The sequence below is a fragment of the Felis catus genome, chromosome B4, assembly GCF_018350175.1.
Source record: "Felis catus isolate Fca126 chromosome B4, F.catus_Fca126_mat1.0, whole genome shotgun sequence".
Taxonomy (NCBI): Eukaryota; Metazoa; Chordata; class Mammalia; order Carnivora; family Felidae; genus Felis; species Felis catus.
This window is the reverse complement of record NC_058374.1, coordinates 138350129-138369502: the sequence shown is the minus strand read 5'-3', so window position 1 is coordinate 138369502 and position 19374 is coordinate 138350129. Positions and strand designations below refer to the sequence as shown.

Sequence of the window (19374 nt, the reverse complement as noted above, 5' to 3'; positions counted from 1 at the left end):
CACGCGGCCTCATCAAATCCCCCCGGTCCCCACCACGGTACCCGTGGGGCAGCTGGGCCCGTAGACCTTCTCGGTGTGGCCCCCGGGCGGCCCGAGCCCGCACTCAGGTGCACACACACACAGACACACGCAGACCCGCCCGGGGAAGACCAGCCCCGCTGGCCATTTCTTTCGGGAGGGCCGCCAGCGCGCCAACAGGCCCACCCCTGGGCCTTCCGGCCGCTCCCCTCCCTCGGCCGCCTTCCCGGATCCTGTGCTGGGCCTGCCCGTGCCGCCATTTCCTCTCGCGGGCCCGGAGGCTCACTTCCACTCCTCGGAGTCTGCAAATGGCCGGTGCCCGGAACAGCCTGTCCCTCGGAAGAGCCCGTGCCCTGCCGGGCCAGGTCCCAGAGTGCAGCCAGCCCGGCCAAAGGGCCTTCCTTCACCTCCCGGGAGCCGGGTGGGCGCCCCGGGCTGGGGACAATGACCCATCACGGTGGGGCAGTGCAGCGCCTGGCGGGTGTCCCCGGGGGTGGCCCACGGGCTCCATTGCTCACTGAGAAGCCACGGAGAGCGCCTGCCTCGAGGAGACACGGTGCCTCCAAAGGCCAGCCCACCTCCGGAAACCACCGACATACCAAGAGAAGCACAGGACCGTGTATGTGTGCGCGCGCGTGTTACATGCGTATGACACGCGTGTGCACGGTGTTGCAGGCACAGGACACGCGTGTGCACACATGTGTTACGTGCACCGGACGCCGTGTGCTTGTGCGTTACACACAGGACACGTGCAGGCACATGGGTTGCATGGCAGGACACGTGTGCACACGTGTGTCACGTGCACAGGACACGTGTGTGTGTGACCTGCACACACCGAGGTGCGCACACGCTGGCAAAGGCTTGCGGTCCCCACCTGACCACTGTGGGGACCTGCAGAACGAACATGGGCTTTGGAGGACGGCGGGCCTGGGTCGAACCCCATCCCAATCTTCACCAGCTAGTTGAATGCGAGGGCTCCGCTTCGGGCCCAGCGCCTTCCCTGGCTGAATGGAGCCGGCGAGAACCCCCGCTCGGCAGGCATTTCTGAGACTCAGAAATAAACCAAGGACTGCCAGCAGGTATGGGGTGCTCTCCGTGAACCGAGCGCCGTGCTAAGTGTGCACTGTGTGTGTTCCTCCAAGGCGGGGACACTTACTGCACCCATTTTACAGAGGAGGAAACAGGGCCACGGAGAGACGAAATGGGGCCACGGAGAGACGAAATGGGGCCATGGAGAGACGAAATGGCTTGCCTTGGATCAACACAGCCGGGAAACGAAACCGACTGGGTCTGAGCCCCAGCCTCAGGCCCAGAGCTCACGCTCCTCTGTACTCTGCTTTCTCGAACGGGAAAGGTGCCCAGCGTGGTGCGGGCGCCCTGGGCGGGCACTGCTCCCAGTACAACCACCATCACCCTCGCTTCTTTGCCGTTGAATCGCAGGGCAGGGGCTGCTCTGCCTTGCCGACCTTTAAGAGCACCCAGACCGGCGTCAGCCACGTTCTCGGAGCTGCTGGTAAATACGGGTCTGATGCGGGCACGGGGTGGACAGGCTAAAAGACCAAACGGGAACGCAGGAAGGGGTGGGAGCAGAATCGCTAGAGAAAGCGGCTCCCAAGGAGCTCCGGCAAATTCCATCTTTTCACTCTTCCTGTTATTTCCCAACACCTCCACCAACAGGTACTTTTCCTTGAAATAAACAAGCCACAACAAAGCACTTCTATTAACGAATGGAAGGAGCCTCGGGGAGCCCGCAGAAGACGGAGGAAGGAAGCACCCGTGTCTCTCTCGTTCAGGTTCGGCAGCGAGGGAAGGCGGCCTCAGCGGCTGGGAAGGGCAGAGCCTGAACCCAAAATTTGGAAAAAGCAGAAGCAGTCACTCGAAAATGAGGCGGAGGGGGGCGTGGGGAAGAACCCTCAGAACCGATTACATCATAACGTGAGCAAATTCACAAAATAAACAGTCACCGTTTTCAAATTACGGTGGCCGTAAAACTTCTCTGTCCTCACGTGCGCTGATGGCCAATGAATTCTGCACCTCGTTATCTTGGTGAGATTATTATTTTTTTTTCAAGTTTACAGCTACTCTTTGCAGTTCACCTGTTGAATGTTTTTTGGGGGGTGGGGAGAGATTTAAATGTACCTTTAAACCAGGCAAAATATTTGTTATGTGATCTTTCATAAACATCCCCAAATAAATTTATGTCAGCCTATACAGAACAGCTAGAGATTTCATGAAGATCTCAAAATCTAAAGTCCCAAACCCCGTAATTTTGAATTTTAATCTAGTGTTAACCCCGTTCACGCTGCCACACAAAATAAAAATTGGTAATTAATTAAAGCACTTAAGGTCCGTTAACGTAGGGCATTTGGAGTCTTAAAAGGCAAAGACAAAGACCAAAATTTAAATTATCATCTAATGACGGTGAGGGTGTTTCCTCTACCGAATTGCTCAGGGCACCGTTTCACCACACAAGCGCAACTTGTTTATTTTGACCTCAGTTCTTTGAAATTGTCGACTCCACAATTGAAATATGCTGTGTGTTCCAACAAGGACCCAGCAGTCGTAATGACAGACCAGCCCATCTGTGTTGTGAGAATGTATAATTTCAGCCTATAGTGGAATTTATATAGAAGCGATGATAGGAACACTGACTGCTCTGTGTGGTACTTTCCCAAAGGAAAAAAAAAAAAAAACGCACAAAAAAACAACAAAAAAAACCAGCCAAGAAGAAATGGATGCCGTGAAGAAGGCTGATATTTTGCCCGATTCAGGACACAAAAGATTCCATGGCATTTTCCTGACTTGGGGATGGGGGGAGGAGGCAGAATGTTATTACCCAAGTTGAAAAAACAAAGATGGTCACCGATTACGCATAACCACCCTGCTCTGCTGGAAAACGTGTTATGCGTATACGTTACAACCTTCAGGTGAACAGAATCTCGGTGGAAAATACTAACTCAGGATGAAAATGCTCATCTGCGGAAATTAATTGATTTTATGCTACTTGCCCTTACTTCCAAAAAGGAGATGAAGTCATGTTCAAGGAAATCAGACTGTCATTCCAGGACTTGGGATTCCAGGCCTATTTACCTACACTGATTACACCAAAAAATAAAATTTTGGGAGATGAGGCGTGGGCAACTAGCAAAAGCATAAATTCTTTAAAAACGACGGCCCCTCCTTCCCCCCGACCCACCTCTCTCCACTCTCGACTCTTTCGCGTCAGAAATTTATGACACTCTGGTTTTTTCCTATGACTCGTGTTTTGTCGCCGGTGTCTAATTTGGCGCTTGCTAAATATTCGTGTGGAATGACCCTCCGGCTTGTAGCAGCAGAACGTGGCGTTCTACGCTCACAATCGTGGAAATGTTTTAATGATCTCTGCTATATACGCCTGTCTCTACAGCCCCAAACCTCCCGTATCGACTGCTGTCTAATCTAAGAACAAAAGCAGCCGTAATAGTCCTTGTGTGAGCTCAGCTCACTTTTATACGTGGTCGTGTCTGCCCCGGCCGGCTGCTCAGACCCACACAAACAGGGCCCAATGCCTCCGAATTAGGAAAACAAAGATGTATTTACGTGGGAAGTTTCTTCTCAGTTGCAATTCAGAACTTTCTGGGCCTGATTTTCCATTTTCCATAAATCAAGACCCCAGCTACCCCCAAACGTTGGGGGTGGGAGGGTGGGGGGGAACCCAGGCTGCATCTGTGGGCACTTCCATCAGCCTGCCGGAGGACGGAGGCGATTCGCAGCCGAACTCTGCAAAGCCCACGTTTTAAATGAAAAGGTTCAGCAGTTCTGAAGGGTCGGGGACCATCACAGGAACTCGGGCAAGCACGGAGTTCAGCTCTTGGACCGTGGCGGCAGCGTGGCCTGGGGACGCAAAGGTCTTCCAGGGACTCCCACCCCCGCTGGCCACGGTTCAGGCCCCGGACAGTCGAGTGGCTCGGCCTACAGCTCTGCAGGTGGGAAACCAGGATGGGATCCGGCACAGGCCGGCCCCGGACAACTCAGGCCCCCCGAGGGTCCGTCTGGTGGACGTGCCCACGTGCACCCCACGCACCGTCTGTGGGCAGGGCGGTCATGAGCTGGGCGCAGCGCCGGGAGGCGGAATCCCCGGGCTTAAGTAAGTGTTTAAAAAAACAAAGCACCAAACGGCCTAAAAGATTTTCCCCATGCTGAGCTGAGGGCCGAAAAGGGCCTTCTTTTTCTTCCCCCTCCTCCCCCGAAATAAAATGAAACGAAAGGGAGAAAAGAACACGATCCCTAAACTGTGGACACGGCAGCATCGAAGATGCCGGATAAAATAAAAGGGCCTCTGTTTCTCCATGCAGAACCCACCCTCCCGTATGCCAGCCCAGCCCTGCCTGCCGAGGAGTTTGCAGGGAGGAGCGAGGGCGCTTTGGTGTTTTTTCTCTCGGCCACTCCTGGCACCACCAAAAACCGAGACAATCGTGATAACAGTACTAGTCAGGAGACCCCCACGACGAACCGACCCCACTGAGCACGAACGAGTAGGCCGTGCCTATTAATGCCTCCTGAAACATTCGTCCCAATTACAATCGAGCACGCGGCTTCTGTAAAATAACAAACATTCATTTTTATTGTGATTCCCAAGGCCTAGAGCTTTGGATCTTAAAAATAAATGGGGCCCGGCTTCTGCATTTTCCCTGCAGGTTTCGGAAAGGCTTACTTCACCGAAGACCGGTTGGGTGGAGGGGGGGGGTGGGGGTCGGAAATAGAATTTTGAATTTCGGATAACCAATTAGAGGGAAGGAAACGTTAACAGGCACCGAGCACAAGATGGCAGAGCCCTCGGCTCGTCTCCAGCAAAAGAGAAGGGAAGAAGGTGACTTACCCAAGGTGCAGGAGGACGGGGAGCTTGCTCAAAAGCACGGGAGTGGAACGGGTGCCCCCTGGGCCGGCCGGGCACCCTGGCAGGAGGGGGAGGGCGGGCCCCGCCGGCCGGGAGGTGCCAGCCCCGGGTCCGACGGGCCCCCGCGCGTCCTGCTCTCTGGCCACCCTCGTCCGTCGGTCCCTCGGTCCCGGCCGGCGCGGCCTGGGCCTCGGCCACCCCGGCACCCGGAGGCAGGGCCGCCAGGAGCCAAGTGGCGCTGGGGGAGGCTCTGCCGCCAGCCCAGGAGGACGAGGAAAATGCTACTTTTGTCTCCTGCTCTCATCTGGCACCGGCTGCCCGGGGAGGGGGGGCCAGAGGCGGCCGCTGCGGCTCGGCCCCGCCCACCGGGAATTTTTGAAAGATGCTCCTGGGTGCCGGGAGGATGGCAGACGTGGCAGAGGCGGGTGGGCCGGACCCCCGAACCCACCACCAGGCGGGCGGGGGGTGGGGGGGCGGCCGAGCGGGAGAGGGAGGAGGCGGCAGGCGCGGCTGGCCACTCGGCGGCCGGCCGAGGAGGACGGGGGAGCCGGCCCGGGCCAGGGCCCGGGCCCGGCCCCGGCGCCAGCCCTCCCCGTGGCCAGGCGGCGCGGCCCTGGGCGCCATGTTGCTCCGGAGGCCGGGCGGCCCGGGCCCGCCGCGGGCACAGAGGCCGCATTGTTCCCGCGCCGGGCCCGAGGGGGAGCAGGCGGCGGCCGGCACCCGGCGTGCTCCCCGGGGGGCCGGACTCGGGGAGGGGGCCCCCCCCCCACCCGGCCAGCTCCCCGGGCCCGGCCACGGAGTGAGCCCGTCCCAGTGACGCCCCGGGAGGCCGTGCCACCTCGGCCCGGAGCCCGGGCCCTGAATCGGCCTTGTGTCCGAGCGGCCACCTGACCCCGGGGCCGTGCCACCTCTCTCGGCCTCGGTTTCCCCAGCCACAGGAGGCACGGGGAGGACGGCTCCTACCACTCAGGGCTGCCGGACGACGGAATGAAAAACGCACACGTAGGGCCGAGCACCGGGCTGGGCAGCCGGCCGCCTTGCCCAGAAGGGCCGCGAGGCCGCCATGAGGTCGGGTCCAGGCACGTCACCACACCCTCTGAGACCATCGCAGACCCCTCGGCCCCACGAAAGCCAATCCTGGCCACCACACGGGGCAAAGGCGAAGCGTGCCCGTGCTCCAGCCCTCAGACCTGGCCAGCGGGCCTGAGGGTTTTTAACGCGGTGCTCTTATTCGGAGATTTATCAGACTCCGCTGGCCTCCGCCGAAGGCGGCCGGGCTACGTCCGCGCGGCCACTCTGTCTGCCCAAGTCTCTCCCTCGGCCCTTTACGTGGCCAGGCACCTGCCGCCCCTGTGCCTGGGGAGCCCCAGGGCTGTCAGGGTGAGATGGGGGCTCCCCAGGCAGGGGGGGTACAGCGTGGACTGACCGTGGCCGGCCCTGCCGCCTCGGCTCATGGGCCTGTCGGCAGCGCCTGGGAGTAAGGGGCTGTCTGGACACCTGAGCAACCGGGGACGGGAGCTCAAGCTCGGATCAGGTCGTGCCCAAGAAGGAGGTGGAGGGGCGAGGCGACTGAGCAGGAAGGAAGCAGCCCAGGAGGAGCCCTCTGGTCCTCGGGCTCTGGTCTCACGCACACCGCCACGTGACCAGCTCGACAGCTGATGCCAGAGACAAAGCAGGTAGGATTCTGATGCCACGCGCCTGACCAGGAACGCCGGGGATTCCATTCCAGGAACAGCTTGGCACAGTATCGCCACGGCCAGAAGTGGCCTCTGCTGTGCCAGCTGGATGCCCAGGAGAGAACGGCCTCCACCCCAAGGCCTGCAGCCAGCGTGGGTCTCAGGACACAACACACCAGTCAGGGTGGCCGGGCAGGTCTGGGTAACGTGACGAACAACCTGCCTGAGATTCACCGCAGTCTCTTGCGGTTCCAAGATAAGGAACACTCGAGCCCCGCACCACCGTTTTATTATAATTTAAAATGTAATTATAACAGGCTGATTTGAATGTAAATATCGCCGTGAAACACATGAAAGGCGAATCAAGATTTAAGAGCCCCAAACCAGCAGGTAAATAGTTCAGCTAAACGCGCTTCCTGCCACTGGAGATCCCAGAATGAAGGAAGGGCGTTTCACCGAAAAACCCAGCCCTGGCCTTAGAAGCCAAAGGCATCAGGGACAACAATCCTGTTTCAATTGGGAAGGAAAATTCTATCCCTCCCTTAAAAAAAAAAAAAAAAAGAAAGAAAGAAAAAGAAAAAGAAAAAGAAAAGAAAAAAAAGCCGTTTCACTTCGTACATCCCGGGCACACGTTTCCAACCACAACCGCCAATCACTTGACAAATAATAATCCTTGCCTCTCCGGCTCACAGGTCTACTCAGAGAACCCACCTCTCGGCCACGGACGGGGCAGCAGGCCCGGCCGCGTGTTCAAGGGCCCCACTACGGCGGCCACACGGCTTTCTGACCCATCCGGAATCCGATGCAAACAAGCCTGCCATCTGGAATCTCACAGCAAGGACTGTCTCCCAGTCCAGCGTTGACTCCTGAAGCCGCCCCCACCGAGTGAAAGCTTGTATTGGGAGGGTTTTCGGCCTCATGCCACGCCATTCCAGTGTTTCCCACTTAGATTTTACCAATCCCACCCACACGGCCTCAGAAGTTGTTTTGGTCACCCCCCCCCACTCAAAGAGAGATCTCTTCAGAGCATTTTGGGGGGTCAGGGTAAACAGACCACAGCTGAGCGGTCCCAGGATTTAAAAAATTAAAAAAAAAAAAAAGGGATGCAAAAGCAGTTTTAAAAAACGAAACTTCATTTTTTGAAAGCCAAATATTATCATCTGCCAACAAAGACTCACGGGGGAAGGGGAAGCTTGGCAGGGAGCGGACTCTCATCCCTCACCCGGACTGGGGCCACTCCCTCCCCTGTCCTCACCCGCTTCGAAGGGGCGTCCAGGCCGAGGACCCCCTCAGCTGGCAGGGAGCCCAGGCCGATTATCCCCCGCGGCCTTTCCAACGTCCCCCCAACGCCAGGAAGACGTTCTCATTCCCGGCCCCAGGCGGATCCGTTCCTCCGAGCCCCTAACTCGAGCCTGGGGGCCGGGCCTGGTTTCTCAGGGCGCCTTCCTGGCTGTGTCGAGGCCGGCGATTTAGCAGGAACGGGGCTGGACCCTATCCACAGAGCAGGAAGAGGGAGATGGCTACTGGATAAGCGTCAGAGGGAAGTTCTGTTCATTTTAGTAATTCAGAAAACGTCCGTCCAGTGCTGACTCCGGGCCGGTTTGTCAGGAGTGACAAACACACCCTCTCCGGCCAGCGAGGGTACGTGAGGGTTAGCGTGCGGCTTACCCGTGGCAGGCCGGACTCCCTGACAGCCTGCGGACTCCTCCCGAGTTCATCGGAGAATGGATTCTGGGAGGAGTAAAGGGCCCCAGAAAGTCACAAATATTACCCAAAATCGCCCTCGATGGCTTCCTCCTCCGGGAACGGACCCTTCCTCGAACAGTCCCGATTTTCCTCACTTGCCCTGGACTACCCATCACCTCCAGCAGACAAAGGCCCAACGGGGTCTAGCCCAAGGGAGGGTGCCTCCAGCCCCCACCATCCAACACCCGGAAACCTGGCCACCTTTCCGGTGCTTGCGAATGTGCCCTCGCACCCTTGAGAAAGAGATCACAGAAGGGAAAAATTAAACTTGAGAAAGTTAGCCTCCACTCAACAAAGAAAGCCAGACGATCCCGCTGAATTTTCCAAGAACCATGGGTCAGGGGGGCTTTCTCTTTTCCCTTTCTATAAATCTCGGTCCCTGACTGGGTTCTGAGGGCCTGTGATACCCAGATACTCGAGCTCTGCCGGCCCAAGCCAACGGGACACTGGTCAGCCCTGGAAATAAGCATTTCGTATAAAAGATCCATTGTCTCTGCCTGAGAACAGTTATTGCCTTTTCTCGGTCCTCAGCCACATAACATCAGGACGCCCAGGCTCCTTTCTGGTTCGGACAACATGTTTTCAGCAAGGCCAATCTCGCTGGGTCTTCCTGAACCATCAGCGAAGAGACAAGATTCTCCTCAGCGAAGTGTTCTGGTGAACGTATGCTTGTATTCGGCCAAAAAGCAATTAGCTCATCAGTGGTGAAACCCTCCCACCAAATCGCCAGCCGCATTGCCAGCAAGATGCTGGCAGCTGCTGTGGCCACTCTGGACCCCCGAGTCGCGACATCCTGCCCTCATTCTTCCCCCCAGACCCTGAATAGGTGAGGGGCACACGTCAGACCCTGGGGTCGGCGCCCAAGTGACCTCCTCAAATGCCATTCCCGGGGCGGGGAGGAGGTCCCACTCCTTCCTCTGGGAGCACGTCCCGGGACCTCCAGAGGCCTTGCCCCCCTCTAGTGCCCCCAGCCAGGTCCCCGTGGGAAGGAAAGCCCTATTTGCAAGCTCCTCACAGTCTACCAGATAGGAAATATCAAAGTTCATTTGTACCACCACCTGCGGGGCGGGGGAGTGAACTTGTAGGTGCCCTTTCTAGTGAAACCAAAACCGGACTCCCCGTTCCTTAGAGACTCAAAAATATGATCGTCACTAGCAATAAAAATGGCGATTACCATTTACAACAATAACAATGACAACAGCAGCAGCCATTTATGGCTCCCTGCCACGTGCCAGGAACCGTGCTCTGTGGAATTCACGGTGCCCGGACGCTCCAAACGACCCTCCGAGGTGGGATTTATTACTCTTGCTCTAGGACTTGGGGTACAGGACTCGGGGTACGAGGATATGCCCCGTCCGGGGTCACACAGTGAGCCAGGGGCAAGGACGGGACTGGAGCTGCCCGATGTGAGCCGGGACACCCCCTTTTAATGGGGTGCCTGCAAGAGTATCCTCCCTTCTCCCCAGATGTGCAAGCACACCGTGTAAGCCCAACGAATACCAAGCATGATGGTTTTAAGCTGTTTTCCTGGCTGGCCCGCAAGGGCCTCCCTCCCTTCCCAAACACTGGTTTCCCTGGACAGCAGGGAGTGCTTGTTCAGAGAGAGTGCCCGGCAGCGTAGGCAAAGCCCTCCGGACCCTCTCTCAGCCCCAGGGACTGCCTTCCACTCAGGCCTCATCCACACCAGGGCAGAACAGGCCCTGGCCCGACACCCTTCTGAGGACGAGAGCAAGCAAGACTGGGTCACAGACGGCCCCATCAGGTGCAAACCACACAGAGCCAAAAGTCATCCTGCTGTAAACCTCCCGGCTGTTCCCACTGAGCAAAGCAAACTGCCGTCTGCACCTGTTCAGGTGGTGCGTGGAACCTGGTCACAGCAGAGACCTCCTCGCCACACACTGCCTGTGCTGAGCAGCTGGCCCCCACCAGCACCCCAGAGACCCATCGCCCAGGATCTGGGGCCTCCAGCGGCCAAAGGCTGGGCGTGACACAGCCCCAAGTACAGGCGACAAAACACTACAGGGCTGGCCCCGGCTTAAAACAAAAATGGAAATACCAGGGCCATCCTCCCACTCGCCCACCACAGTCCACGAGTCCCTATGCCCCTGCTTAGCACATTCTTCCTATTAAATCCAGAAGTGACAAAAACCAGACGGGCGCCAGTTCGTTTTTGGAACCTTGACTTCGGTGTGCATGTCCTCAAAAATAAAACGTGCCTGGATGGGCTATCCCAACGTGGTAGGAAGCCCCTGGTGGGGGCCCAAGCCTCCACTGAAACTGGGCTGGCTCTGAGAATCAAGGACAAAGGCAAGACAGGACAGCGTTGGTGCTGAGATAGTGCCTCTTCCCAGGGGTGGGGGGCGGGGGGGAAATGTTTACTATAGACACTCTCAAGCCCATCACATTCCATGCGCCAGGGGCACACGTTGGCGGGGGAGATGGGCCTTGGCAGCTTTGACAAATAGCAAGCCCCCACGAAGTGGCCCTGGGGGTGCCTCCTCGGATGCTCAGCCTTTCCCAGCTCCCATAGGCCCATGGAGAGGGAGCAGCGGATACCCCTTCTTCGGGGGTCTGGTTTAATCCTGGGGTATTCCCTAGGAGCCTCAGCAGGAGGCCACACCTTCCTGCCCATCGTGAGACGCGTTACAGGTCCTCCGTGGACCTGGGGAAAACATCTCCTGCGTTCTGCAGGCGAGGATCCGATGGAACTCGAGCTCTTTCTAATTACTAACCCGGTCACCGCCGACGCCAAGCAGCAGCTCCATTTCTGCGCCCCCATCCCCGAGATCGCTCCTGAAGGGCCCACCCGGGTTTCACGGCTCCTAACTGCCTCTCGTAAAGTCATAAATAAAAATCCAAAACGGAGGAGGTGGGGAGGTGGCTCGGGAGAGGAAGATGAGGGCCTAGCAGAAAAGACGGCCGCCGGCTCCGTTCTACGGCACTGAAGCAAACTTCCAGCCTCTGTGCCGGGGTTGGCCAGATCTTACTGAGGTGGTCTCCTCTCTCCTCTGGGCTCTAGGGAACCAGGCAGCCCGGGGAGAGGTTGTCGTGAGGCAGGCCTGGGCTACTCAGGCCTCCTTCCACGTTCCCGGAAACACGGCATTCAGGAGCCAGCTTGCAACTCTGGGGTGTTATGGAAACAGGCCCCCACTGCCCATTATTTTGTGGTCAAAGGACCCGGCGAGGTTCTCCAGACCACATCAATAAGATGGGGAGAGCAGAGGGGAAATCACACCTGTGATACGATGGTATTAAAAAGCTGGCTTAATCCGCCCCCCCCATGGGTTTCACTTTAACGGGATAGGTATATGAGAGTGCAAGTATGCATTTGAAAATCCCAAATGGCCAGAACCAACGAACGAAAATGCAACGAAGACGGTGCTGGCCTGTGGAGACCGCCTTGGCTTCTGAAAGCCAACTTTGAAGAAATTAATTTCAGCGTTACCTTAAAACCCTGTAATTACGGCAAACGCGCATTCCTTCACCCATGTCTCGCTCCCCACAAACTCCCCAGGGCCGCCGGCTGGGCCTGTGTGTGAGCCACCTATAAAGGGGGATTTATTACGAAAAGTTATGAGTTGTTTTTCGTTTTATGCCACCATAAACAAGAGCCTCCACACAAGGGCCTTTCACTTGCTGGGCCCAGCGGCTGCCAACGCTTGACTGAGGGCCCCCTAAATCGGCTCTCCATAAATGCTTGACCAGCAGAAAGAAAGAATAAATGAATGAATGAATGAATGAATGAATGAATAAATAAATAAATAAATAAGAAGCAACAATTTCCCTGATGTAGGAGGGAATGAAAGATGTCAATTTCTCTAAAAAAGAAAAAAGAGAAAAAAGCGACCCCAGCGTCCAAATAACCCTTCCAATCGCATCAAACCTAAAAACAGATGCTTTCTCTTTTCCTTCTATTCTGTTTAAGACGCCTGCCAGCACTATTTACTTTATGCCTTCAACAAAATTCTCTCTGGCAAACGGTCCGCACACCTGAGATCAGGAGCTGTATTTCACGAATTCCAAGTTCCTGCATTTTAATGACGGCCCCGCGGAGTTCTTGCCAAGCTGGCCAGGCTTCAGGTTCAAGAGCAACCTCCTCCGTCTGTGGAAGGCCTGCCCTACAGGCTCTTCTTAGAAATCCCTTCATTAATATTTAAATACTCACTAAGTAGCGAAAGTGAGAAATGCACTTACCATCCTCAGGAGTCGCCCGGAACCCGATGGTGACCCCGGGACTCGCAGGTCGACCGCCCTTGCCGGAGGAACGCGCCCGGACGCAGCCAGCGCTGCGCTGTGGTGCCCACACCGCACAGGCCCCGGGCGAGCGACGGGTATGCGTCCTGGGTCCCAAACGCTTCCCTCCTTCACGCGTGCGAACCGCAGAGAGCAGCGCGGTGCCATCTCCCGCAACTCTTCGCAGGGCGGGACGGCTCCGGGACGGAGACGGCCGGGCGAAGCGCACGGCCAGGCCCCACTCTCCCGGTCCCGCACCGCGCCGCTCCTCCTCTGTGACTCCGGCTTGCCCGTACGGAACCACCGGACCTCTCGGGAGGAGCGGCCGGCAGAACCCGGTCTCCGCATCCGAGACTAGCGCCTCGAGGGACCTTTGTCCGGGACGAAAACGAAAGCGCGCCGCGCCGGGGGCGCCCACGCCCTGCCGCGGAGGTCCGGGCCGGCGCGCCCCGCGACTTTCTCCAAGTTCACGTGCTTCCCCGGCGGGCGGGCGGCGCGGGCCCGAACTTGCAGGGCCGGGTCGTCGGGCGCGCTGCGGGTCGCGGGCGGGCTCCGGGCGGCCCGGCGGCGCGGGCCGGGCACAATGGGCGCCGCCGGGCGGGCGGGCGGGCGGGCGCGGGGACAGCGTGGGCCCGGCTGCCGCGCGGCCGCTCGTCTGGCTCGGCCCGGGCGCCGAATGCGGCGGCGGCGGCTTGGCACAGACGCGCCGCGCGCCCGGTGCATGCTAATGGCCGGCGGCCGCGCCATGAATTATTCAGCAGCGGCGCGGAAAGGGCGAGCGCGGCGCGGAGGGCGGCCCGGCCCGCGCGTCCCCCGCCGCTGCGAAGCCGCCGCGGCGACTTCCCAAACTTTCCCCGGTCGGCACCGAGGATGCGGCCCCCGCGGCGCCTCCGTCCCCGCCCGAGCGCGCCGGCCGCGCTTCCCACGTTGCCGCCTATTTTATGTCTTTTGTCTCGGAGTTGGCACCTGTCCCAGAGAGCGCGTTTCCCTGCCCACCCCTTCGCCGCCGGATCGGGGCGGGGGAGGGGGTACAGGGGACCCGGAGAGGAGAAGACGGGGAGGTGGGGGGAAGCAAGGCGCCTACGGGCCCCGCAGCCAGGAAAGACCTCCCGGGGACAGCGGCCGTGCCCGCGCGCCCGGGCGCCTCTGTTCCGCGGGGAGGTCAAGTCTTCGGCTGTGCCCAGAATACCAACGAGGCCTCCGCCCCCCCACCCCCCTCGCCGCGGCCGTGCCCGCTGCGGGCGAGGACGGACCGCGGCCCCTCCCCGACTCCCCCCTCCGCCGCGCACCCTCCTCCCGGGGCCCGCGCGCGCGGGCGGGGCGGGAGGCGCGAGCAGCGGATTCGCCGCCCGAGCCCCGCGCCTCGCCCCGCAGCCCCGCGTGCGCGCCCCCGCGGGCACGCCGCCCCGGGCGCTCCCCGCCGCGCGCCCCCGGCCCGCGGCCCCGCCCGCCTGCCGGCGCGGCCAGGGGGGCACCGCCGCGAGGACCCATCCGTCTCCGGCTTCGCGCCCCCGGGCCGCGCGGCTGCTGGGGCGGGCAGGCGCGAGCCCTGGCCCCAGCTCGCCCCGCCGCCCTGGCACCGAGGCGGCTGCCGGAACGCGCTCGGCGGCTGCGTTCCGAGGCTCCGGCTGCCATGATTGCGGGCAGCGGGGCGCGCGCGCAGGCTCGGGCCCGACTCGGGGACCCCGGGCGGACCGACGGTCTCTGGCCTGCGCGCAGACCCGTGCGCGCCGCGGAGAGCGGCTAGGGTCGCCGGGCTCGGCACTGCAGGGGCCAGCGTGTGCCACGGAGCTCTAGACGAGGTCCCGGGACAGGGCTCGGGGTCCACGGCGGCGGGCTTCCCCCGGTGCAGGGCGCGCGCCAGGGCGACCCCGCGGCGGCTTTCCGGACGGCGCGGGTCCGGCGGAGGGAGGGGCGCGGTGCCAGGTGGGGGGGGGGGCGCTGCACGGGATCTGGTGAAGTGGAGAGGGGTAGCGCACTGAGCCCAGAGATGGAGGGGGTGTGCAAGGTGCCTGGCGGAAGGGGGTGCCCTCACGGTGCCGGGAAGGCGTGGGATGGCGGGGCACCGTTCCCAGAGCCGCTGCCCAGCTCCGAGCTCGCTGTCTTCCTTCCCCGCAGAAACAACTTCCTGCTCCCCTGGCCCGGAGCGTAGGAGCTGCGGAGAGAAGTTCTAGGCCGCAGCTTTGCTCTCTCCGAGACCGACGACTACACTGCAACACCCCGGGGCCGCGCGGTTCCCTCCCGCGCCCCCTTCCGGGGGTCGCGACAGGCAGGGCTCCAGGGCCCGGACACTGGTTATAATGCCAAGGAGGCCTCAGCGGCTTGAACCGCCGGCTCCGCGGGGGCGCCTGAGTGGTTTCCCCGCAGAGAGGCCGACCTGGGCCTCCGTCGCTCGGGGACGACACCGGGTCACTATGCTCGGACCCCCTCTCCCTGTCCAGGCATGCCCTCTCTCAGAGCCAGATGGACCTGGCTGTCCCAGGACGCCCGCGACGGGGGCCCGAGGGGAACAAGGTCTCCTGGGCCCCATCCCAATGTCTCTCTGTGCCTGTCTCCCCCCAGCGCCCCCCCCCCCAGCCGGCCTTGGCATTCTAACCAGTGTCCCTTGACGTCACATCTCGCCATTTCTGTCAACCAATTGAAACTTGCTCGTTGTCATAAAAATATATATACTTTTTATGCCATTGGTACATTCAAAAGTTCCTCGTGTGCCCTTGCTTCCCAGGAAACTCCATTCTATATTGGATTGGACTGCCCAGAAAGAGGAAACTGGCCGCTCCAGGCAGGGCTGGGCTGGGGCCTGGGTTGCCCACCCACCCACCCACCTTGGAAGCTCTCTAGGCCCCTATGACCTTGGCCTTGAACTGTGGCTGGACACCCACCTGTGAGATACATGGTTTCACGGGGAGGGGAAAAGGTCAGGATATACTAAGGAATCTTCCCAAATTGCTTTCCTGGGTGTTAGACTCTTACCGTGGCCTCTTTTTAGAGGCAGTTTTTCTTATTTCTCTGAGAAAATTGAGTTTTAGAAAATGGAGTAGAAATGTTTTCCGGTGACTCTTTTCATTGAAATGCTGACCAACTTTCACTTTTAACAGCAGAGCAGAGACAGCCCAAGCCGGGTGACTTCACAATGGGGTGGGTTTCACTCTTTCCCCGAGGAAGGTCCGGGGTGGCCCTCCCAGCATCAAGGACCGTGGCGTCCCAAGCTGGGTGCCCAGGAATTCTGTGCTCCTCCTTCCTCAGTAAAGGACACCCTCGTAGCAGCTCCAGGCTTAGGAATGCCATGTCTGTATTCTAGCAATACGGCAGAACTACGTCTCTTATCTAGCACCCGTCCTTTATAATCTTCTTCCCTGTTACAGCTCCCAGCCCTGACTAGGCCTGTGGGGTAAGCGAACACGTCCTACAAACTGAGGATGTGCAAGGCAGTCCCAAAGAGCCACCCAGAACCCTCTATCACCTCCCCCGGCTGCTGCGGCCACACCGAGGAAGGACCCAAGCACCACTTGTCATTATACACGCCCCCCCCCAGCCCCCCATCTCTACCGCATGGTTCAACGGCTTTAAAAAAAAAACCCATCAGACATTCTGTGGCTTAGCAACTTTGGGGACTCCAGAACAACAATACTTTTCGAGACCGGCTGAATGCAGAGATCTAAACGCACTAAGTCTCGGGCCCTTTTCATACCAAACCTTGTTTTTCCAAAATAATGAGCAAGCTCGGTAAGTACTGAACGGGGATTTTGAAAACAAATATATGGGTTACTATTTTCACATAAAACCGTTCCCCAAGTGCTAACTCTAGAGATGTGTATACCTCTGTGATAACGTTCTCACGCACACACACACACAAACACACACTGCACTCCAACAACTGCGCTCTAATCTATTGATAATCACTTTCCTAAACACTATAAATATTATAACTAATGTGATACATGTTTTGTGATTCCGTTGGTGGATTAAAACGTTGAATTTAAAAAGCCACAGAGAAAAAGAGATTATCTTACATTATGCTACTTACAACTTTTGTTCCTTTGGCACAAATACAAATTTGACAACGGTATCATTACGGAAGGCAGTGACTGAATGCCAGCATATTAACTTTGTAATTTTCACCTGAAATCATTGTATAATCACACCCGAGTTGCTAACCTTTTTATTAGCTGATTTTTTTTTCTTGCTCTCACACACATTAATAAGTTAATTTGATGCTGTTTTCCGCCCCCTCCTAATTTTTATTTGGTAAAACAAGAAATCGGGTGAGTCAGAACCATATTTGAGAACACGCACTTTTTTTTTTAATCCTCTCTATACTTGGCAAGGATTTACATATAATTTGGTTACAAATTCAGAAATCAAATTCTGCTTTATTCAAGGAAAATAATAGCTCTCAGGTAATTCCACTGGCTACTATTCAGGTTGGTTTTTTAAAGTCTTTTCCCAACTTGCTATCATATTACGTTATTCAGAGCAAATAATATTAACAAGTGTGCTCAAATTCTCAAAACAGAAACCTGGAACATTTACTCTGTTGGTGAGTGTTATTATGATGGACAGGCTTCCCGGAGAAAGAACTTGGTCTGGGTCTGTGAGCCACACCGTGCCTCAGGTCAGATGTTGAAAAAAATAAGTCCTAGGAAGGCTCTCGATATACCAGGATGTTTATAGTAGCGGCCTTATACAGTTATTTTTTCCTGATTTCTCCCAAGATCTGCCTAATGGGAATGCAGCTGGCGACTTCCTGCTCTGCCTCCGAGCCCGTGTCCCCGGCCCAGCGTCCGGCCTCAGAACAGCCCAGAAGGCCACGGGCACTCCAGTCTACTGTCCCTTTTCCCTACGCGGCGACTTCTAATAGTTCAAAAAAAAATTCGGTGTACAAGACATTCCAAGGACTTAGTAAACAGATGCGTTTCATCTCATTAAAAGCAAGCAGGATGCGTGTGAGTGAAAACTTACGTTTTCGCTTGGGTTTTGAACAGTCAACTTCGCACACTCGAGAAGAACCATGCTTTCAAAGCTGCCCAATCAGCTTGAGATTGTGAGAGCACGGCGGCTCCTGGGTTAGATACCCCGTCTTTAGTCATCCCAGACAATGTGCCCTTTTGAGGAGCTGCTAAGAAGCTTTGGGTGCTGTGTATAAAGGCAAAGCAGGCTTATGATTTTTTTCTTTTCTTTTTTCTGTTCTGTTCTGTTCTGTTCTCTTTCTTTTTTCTTTTTTTCTTTTTTTGGTTGTTTGTTTCGTTTCGTTTCGTTCGTTTGCTTGTGTCTCAAAGTAGTTTGCCGGTTGGGGATTCCGTTTCGCTCTGCCTGTTTTGTGGTTGCGTGTACCCCTACTTTTGCACACAAACCCGCCGGCATCAATGTGCCTTGGGAAAGCCCTTGGTTTTATTCCTACAGAGACAGCCGAGGAAGAGGAGAGGGGAGAAAGAAGCCTGCTGGTGTAGGTGCAGGTAAAATGAGTAAAAGATAATTGAGTTAGGCTCTCGGGCCGGGGAAGGAATGTGAGCAAGCATCCACACAGAAAGGATTCCTTCCTTCCAAGCATCATGAACCATTTTCAAAATCTTTTGCTTTAGTTCCCCCCATTTCATGTTAAACTTGGCATTCGTTCACTAGCAACCGAAATAAAACTCTGGCCACAGGACAAGCATGTTTGAGAAACAAAGCAGGGGGCAAAACTCCACATTAGCAGCCCTCTCCCCCACCAAACACCGAGCATGCTGGTAGACCATTCCAGAAGGCTGCAATAAATATGTGCTCGATTGCGCACACACACGTAGTGAATATACCGTACATAATACACACAGGCTGGTAACCACAATTCCCCCTTACAGAGAGGGCACCTGGGTGGCTCAGTCGGTTAAGCGTCTGACTCTTGATTTCGGCTCAGGTCATGATCTCCAACGGTTCGTAAGATCGAGACCTGTATCGGCCTTCAGCGCAGAGCCTGCTTGGGCTTCTCTCTCGTTCCCTCTCTCTCTGCCCCTCCACTGCTCTCTCTCTCTCCCTCAAAATACATAAATAAACATTAAAAAAAAATTTCTCCTGGCAGATGAAAAATTACAATTCATCTTTTTCACTCTGAAGTAGTCAGAGTGACTACTTTGAATAAGTCAGGAAAAATGAATTCAGGATGACAGGCCAGTACTCCTGGTTACACACATATACACCAAATGGTAAAGCTAGGTTCTCAGCATTATATAAGGAATTAGAAAAAGCACAGAACAGACTAAAGTCTTTAAAAATCAAAATTAACTCTCAATGAGACGTGGGTTCTGAATTTAGTCGCTCAATTCTGCAATTCCTAAAATGGAATCATCATCAATTGGGAAATTAACATTTTCCTGAAGAATTTAGGATGCCACGTGTAGCAAATTTGTGTTAGCAATTAAAGATGGATTGGAATTTGTAATTTAACAGTTGCCAGTAGACAAAGTTACCTACTCGCACAAAAATGAAAAGACATCAGAAAATCTGAAAAGAACTTCTCTCCCCAAATAGCCAAAGAATGCCTTCGTTTCTCAGTCGAAAGCCTTGATTTATTTGAAATGGTTTTGCACCTTATCGATCCTTTATCCGGAGCCTGAAACAGTCACTGACTATTTCAATGACTATATATTCTTTTTGAACCACATCTAAGCAGATTTGAGCTATTAAAAATTTTAAAGCAATGTTAAACTAAAAACTGTCAAATGTTTTTGTGGTTTTTTTTTTTAATTTTCTAAAATAATGCTGAAAGTCAGTTGAATTTTTTTCTCCCCCAGCCCCAGCGGAAATGAAAACTTTAGGACCATTTCTTAGCCATACAGTTCCTCAGTG

At 56.5% G+C, this 19374-nt stretch overlaps 1 protein-coding gene and 1 long non-coding RNA gene across 2 annotated transcripts in view; one reads left to right on the top strand and one right to left on the bottom strand.

Annotated features, from left to right (window-relative positions):
* The window catches only part of LOC111561467 (collagen alpha-1(I) chain-like), a 59948-nt gene that overhangs the window by 27872 nt on the left and 12702 nt on the right, over window positions 1–19374 (bottom strand). Inside the window, exons 5-7 of the mRNA XM_045033182.1 lie at window positions 14001–14501; window positions 13317–13515; window positions 12511–13273 (exon numbers count right to left, since the gene is read on the bottom strand). Coding sequence (XP_044889117.1) covers window positions 12511–13273; window positions 13317–13515; window positions 14001–14501 — 1463 coding nt within the window. The remainder of the gene's footprint in view (window positions 1–12510; window positions 13274–13316; window positions 13516–14000; window positions 14502–19374) is intronic.
* LOC123386772 lies at window positions 171–3168 on the top strand. The gene is made up of 2 exons (XR_006601191.1): window positions 171–1531; window positions 1696–3168. It is a non-coding gene; the product is annotated as an uncharacterized LOC123386772 (long non-coding RNA).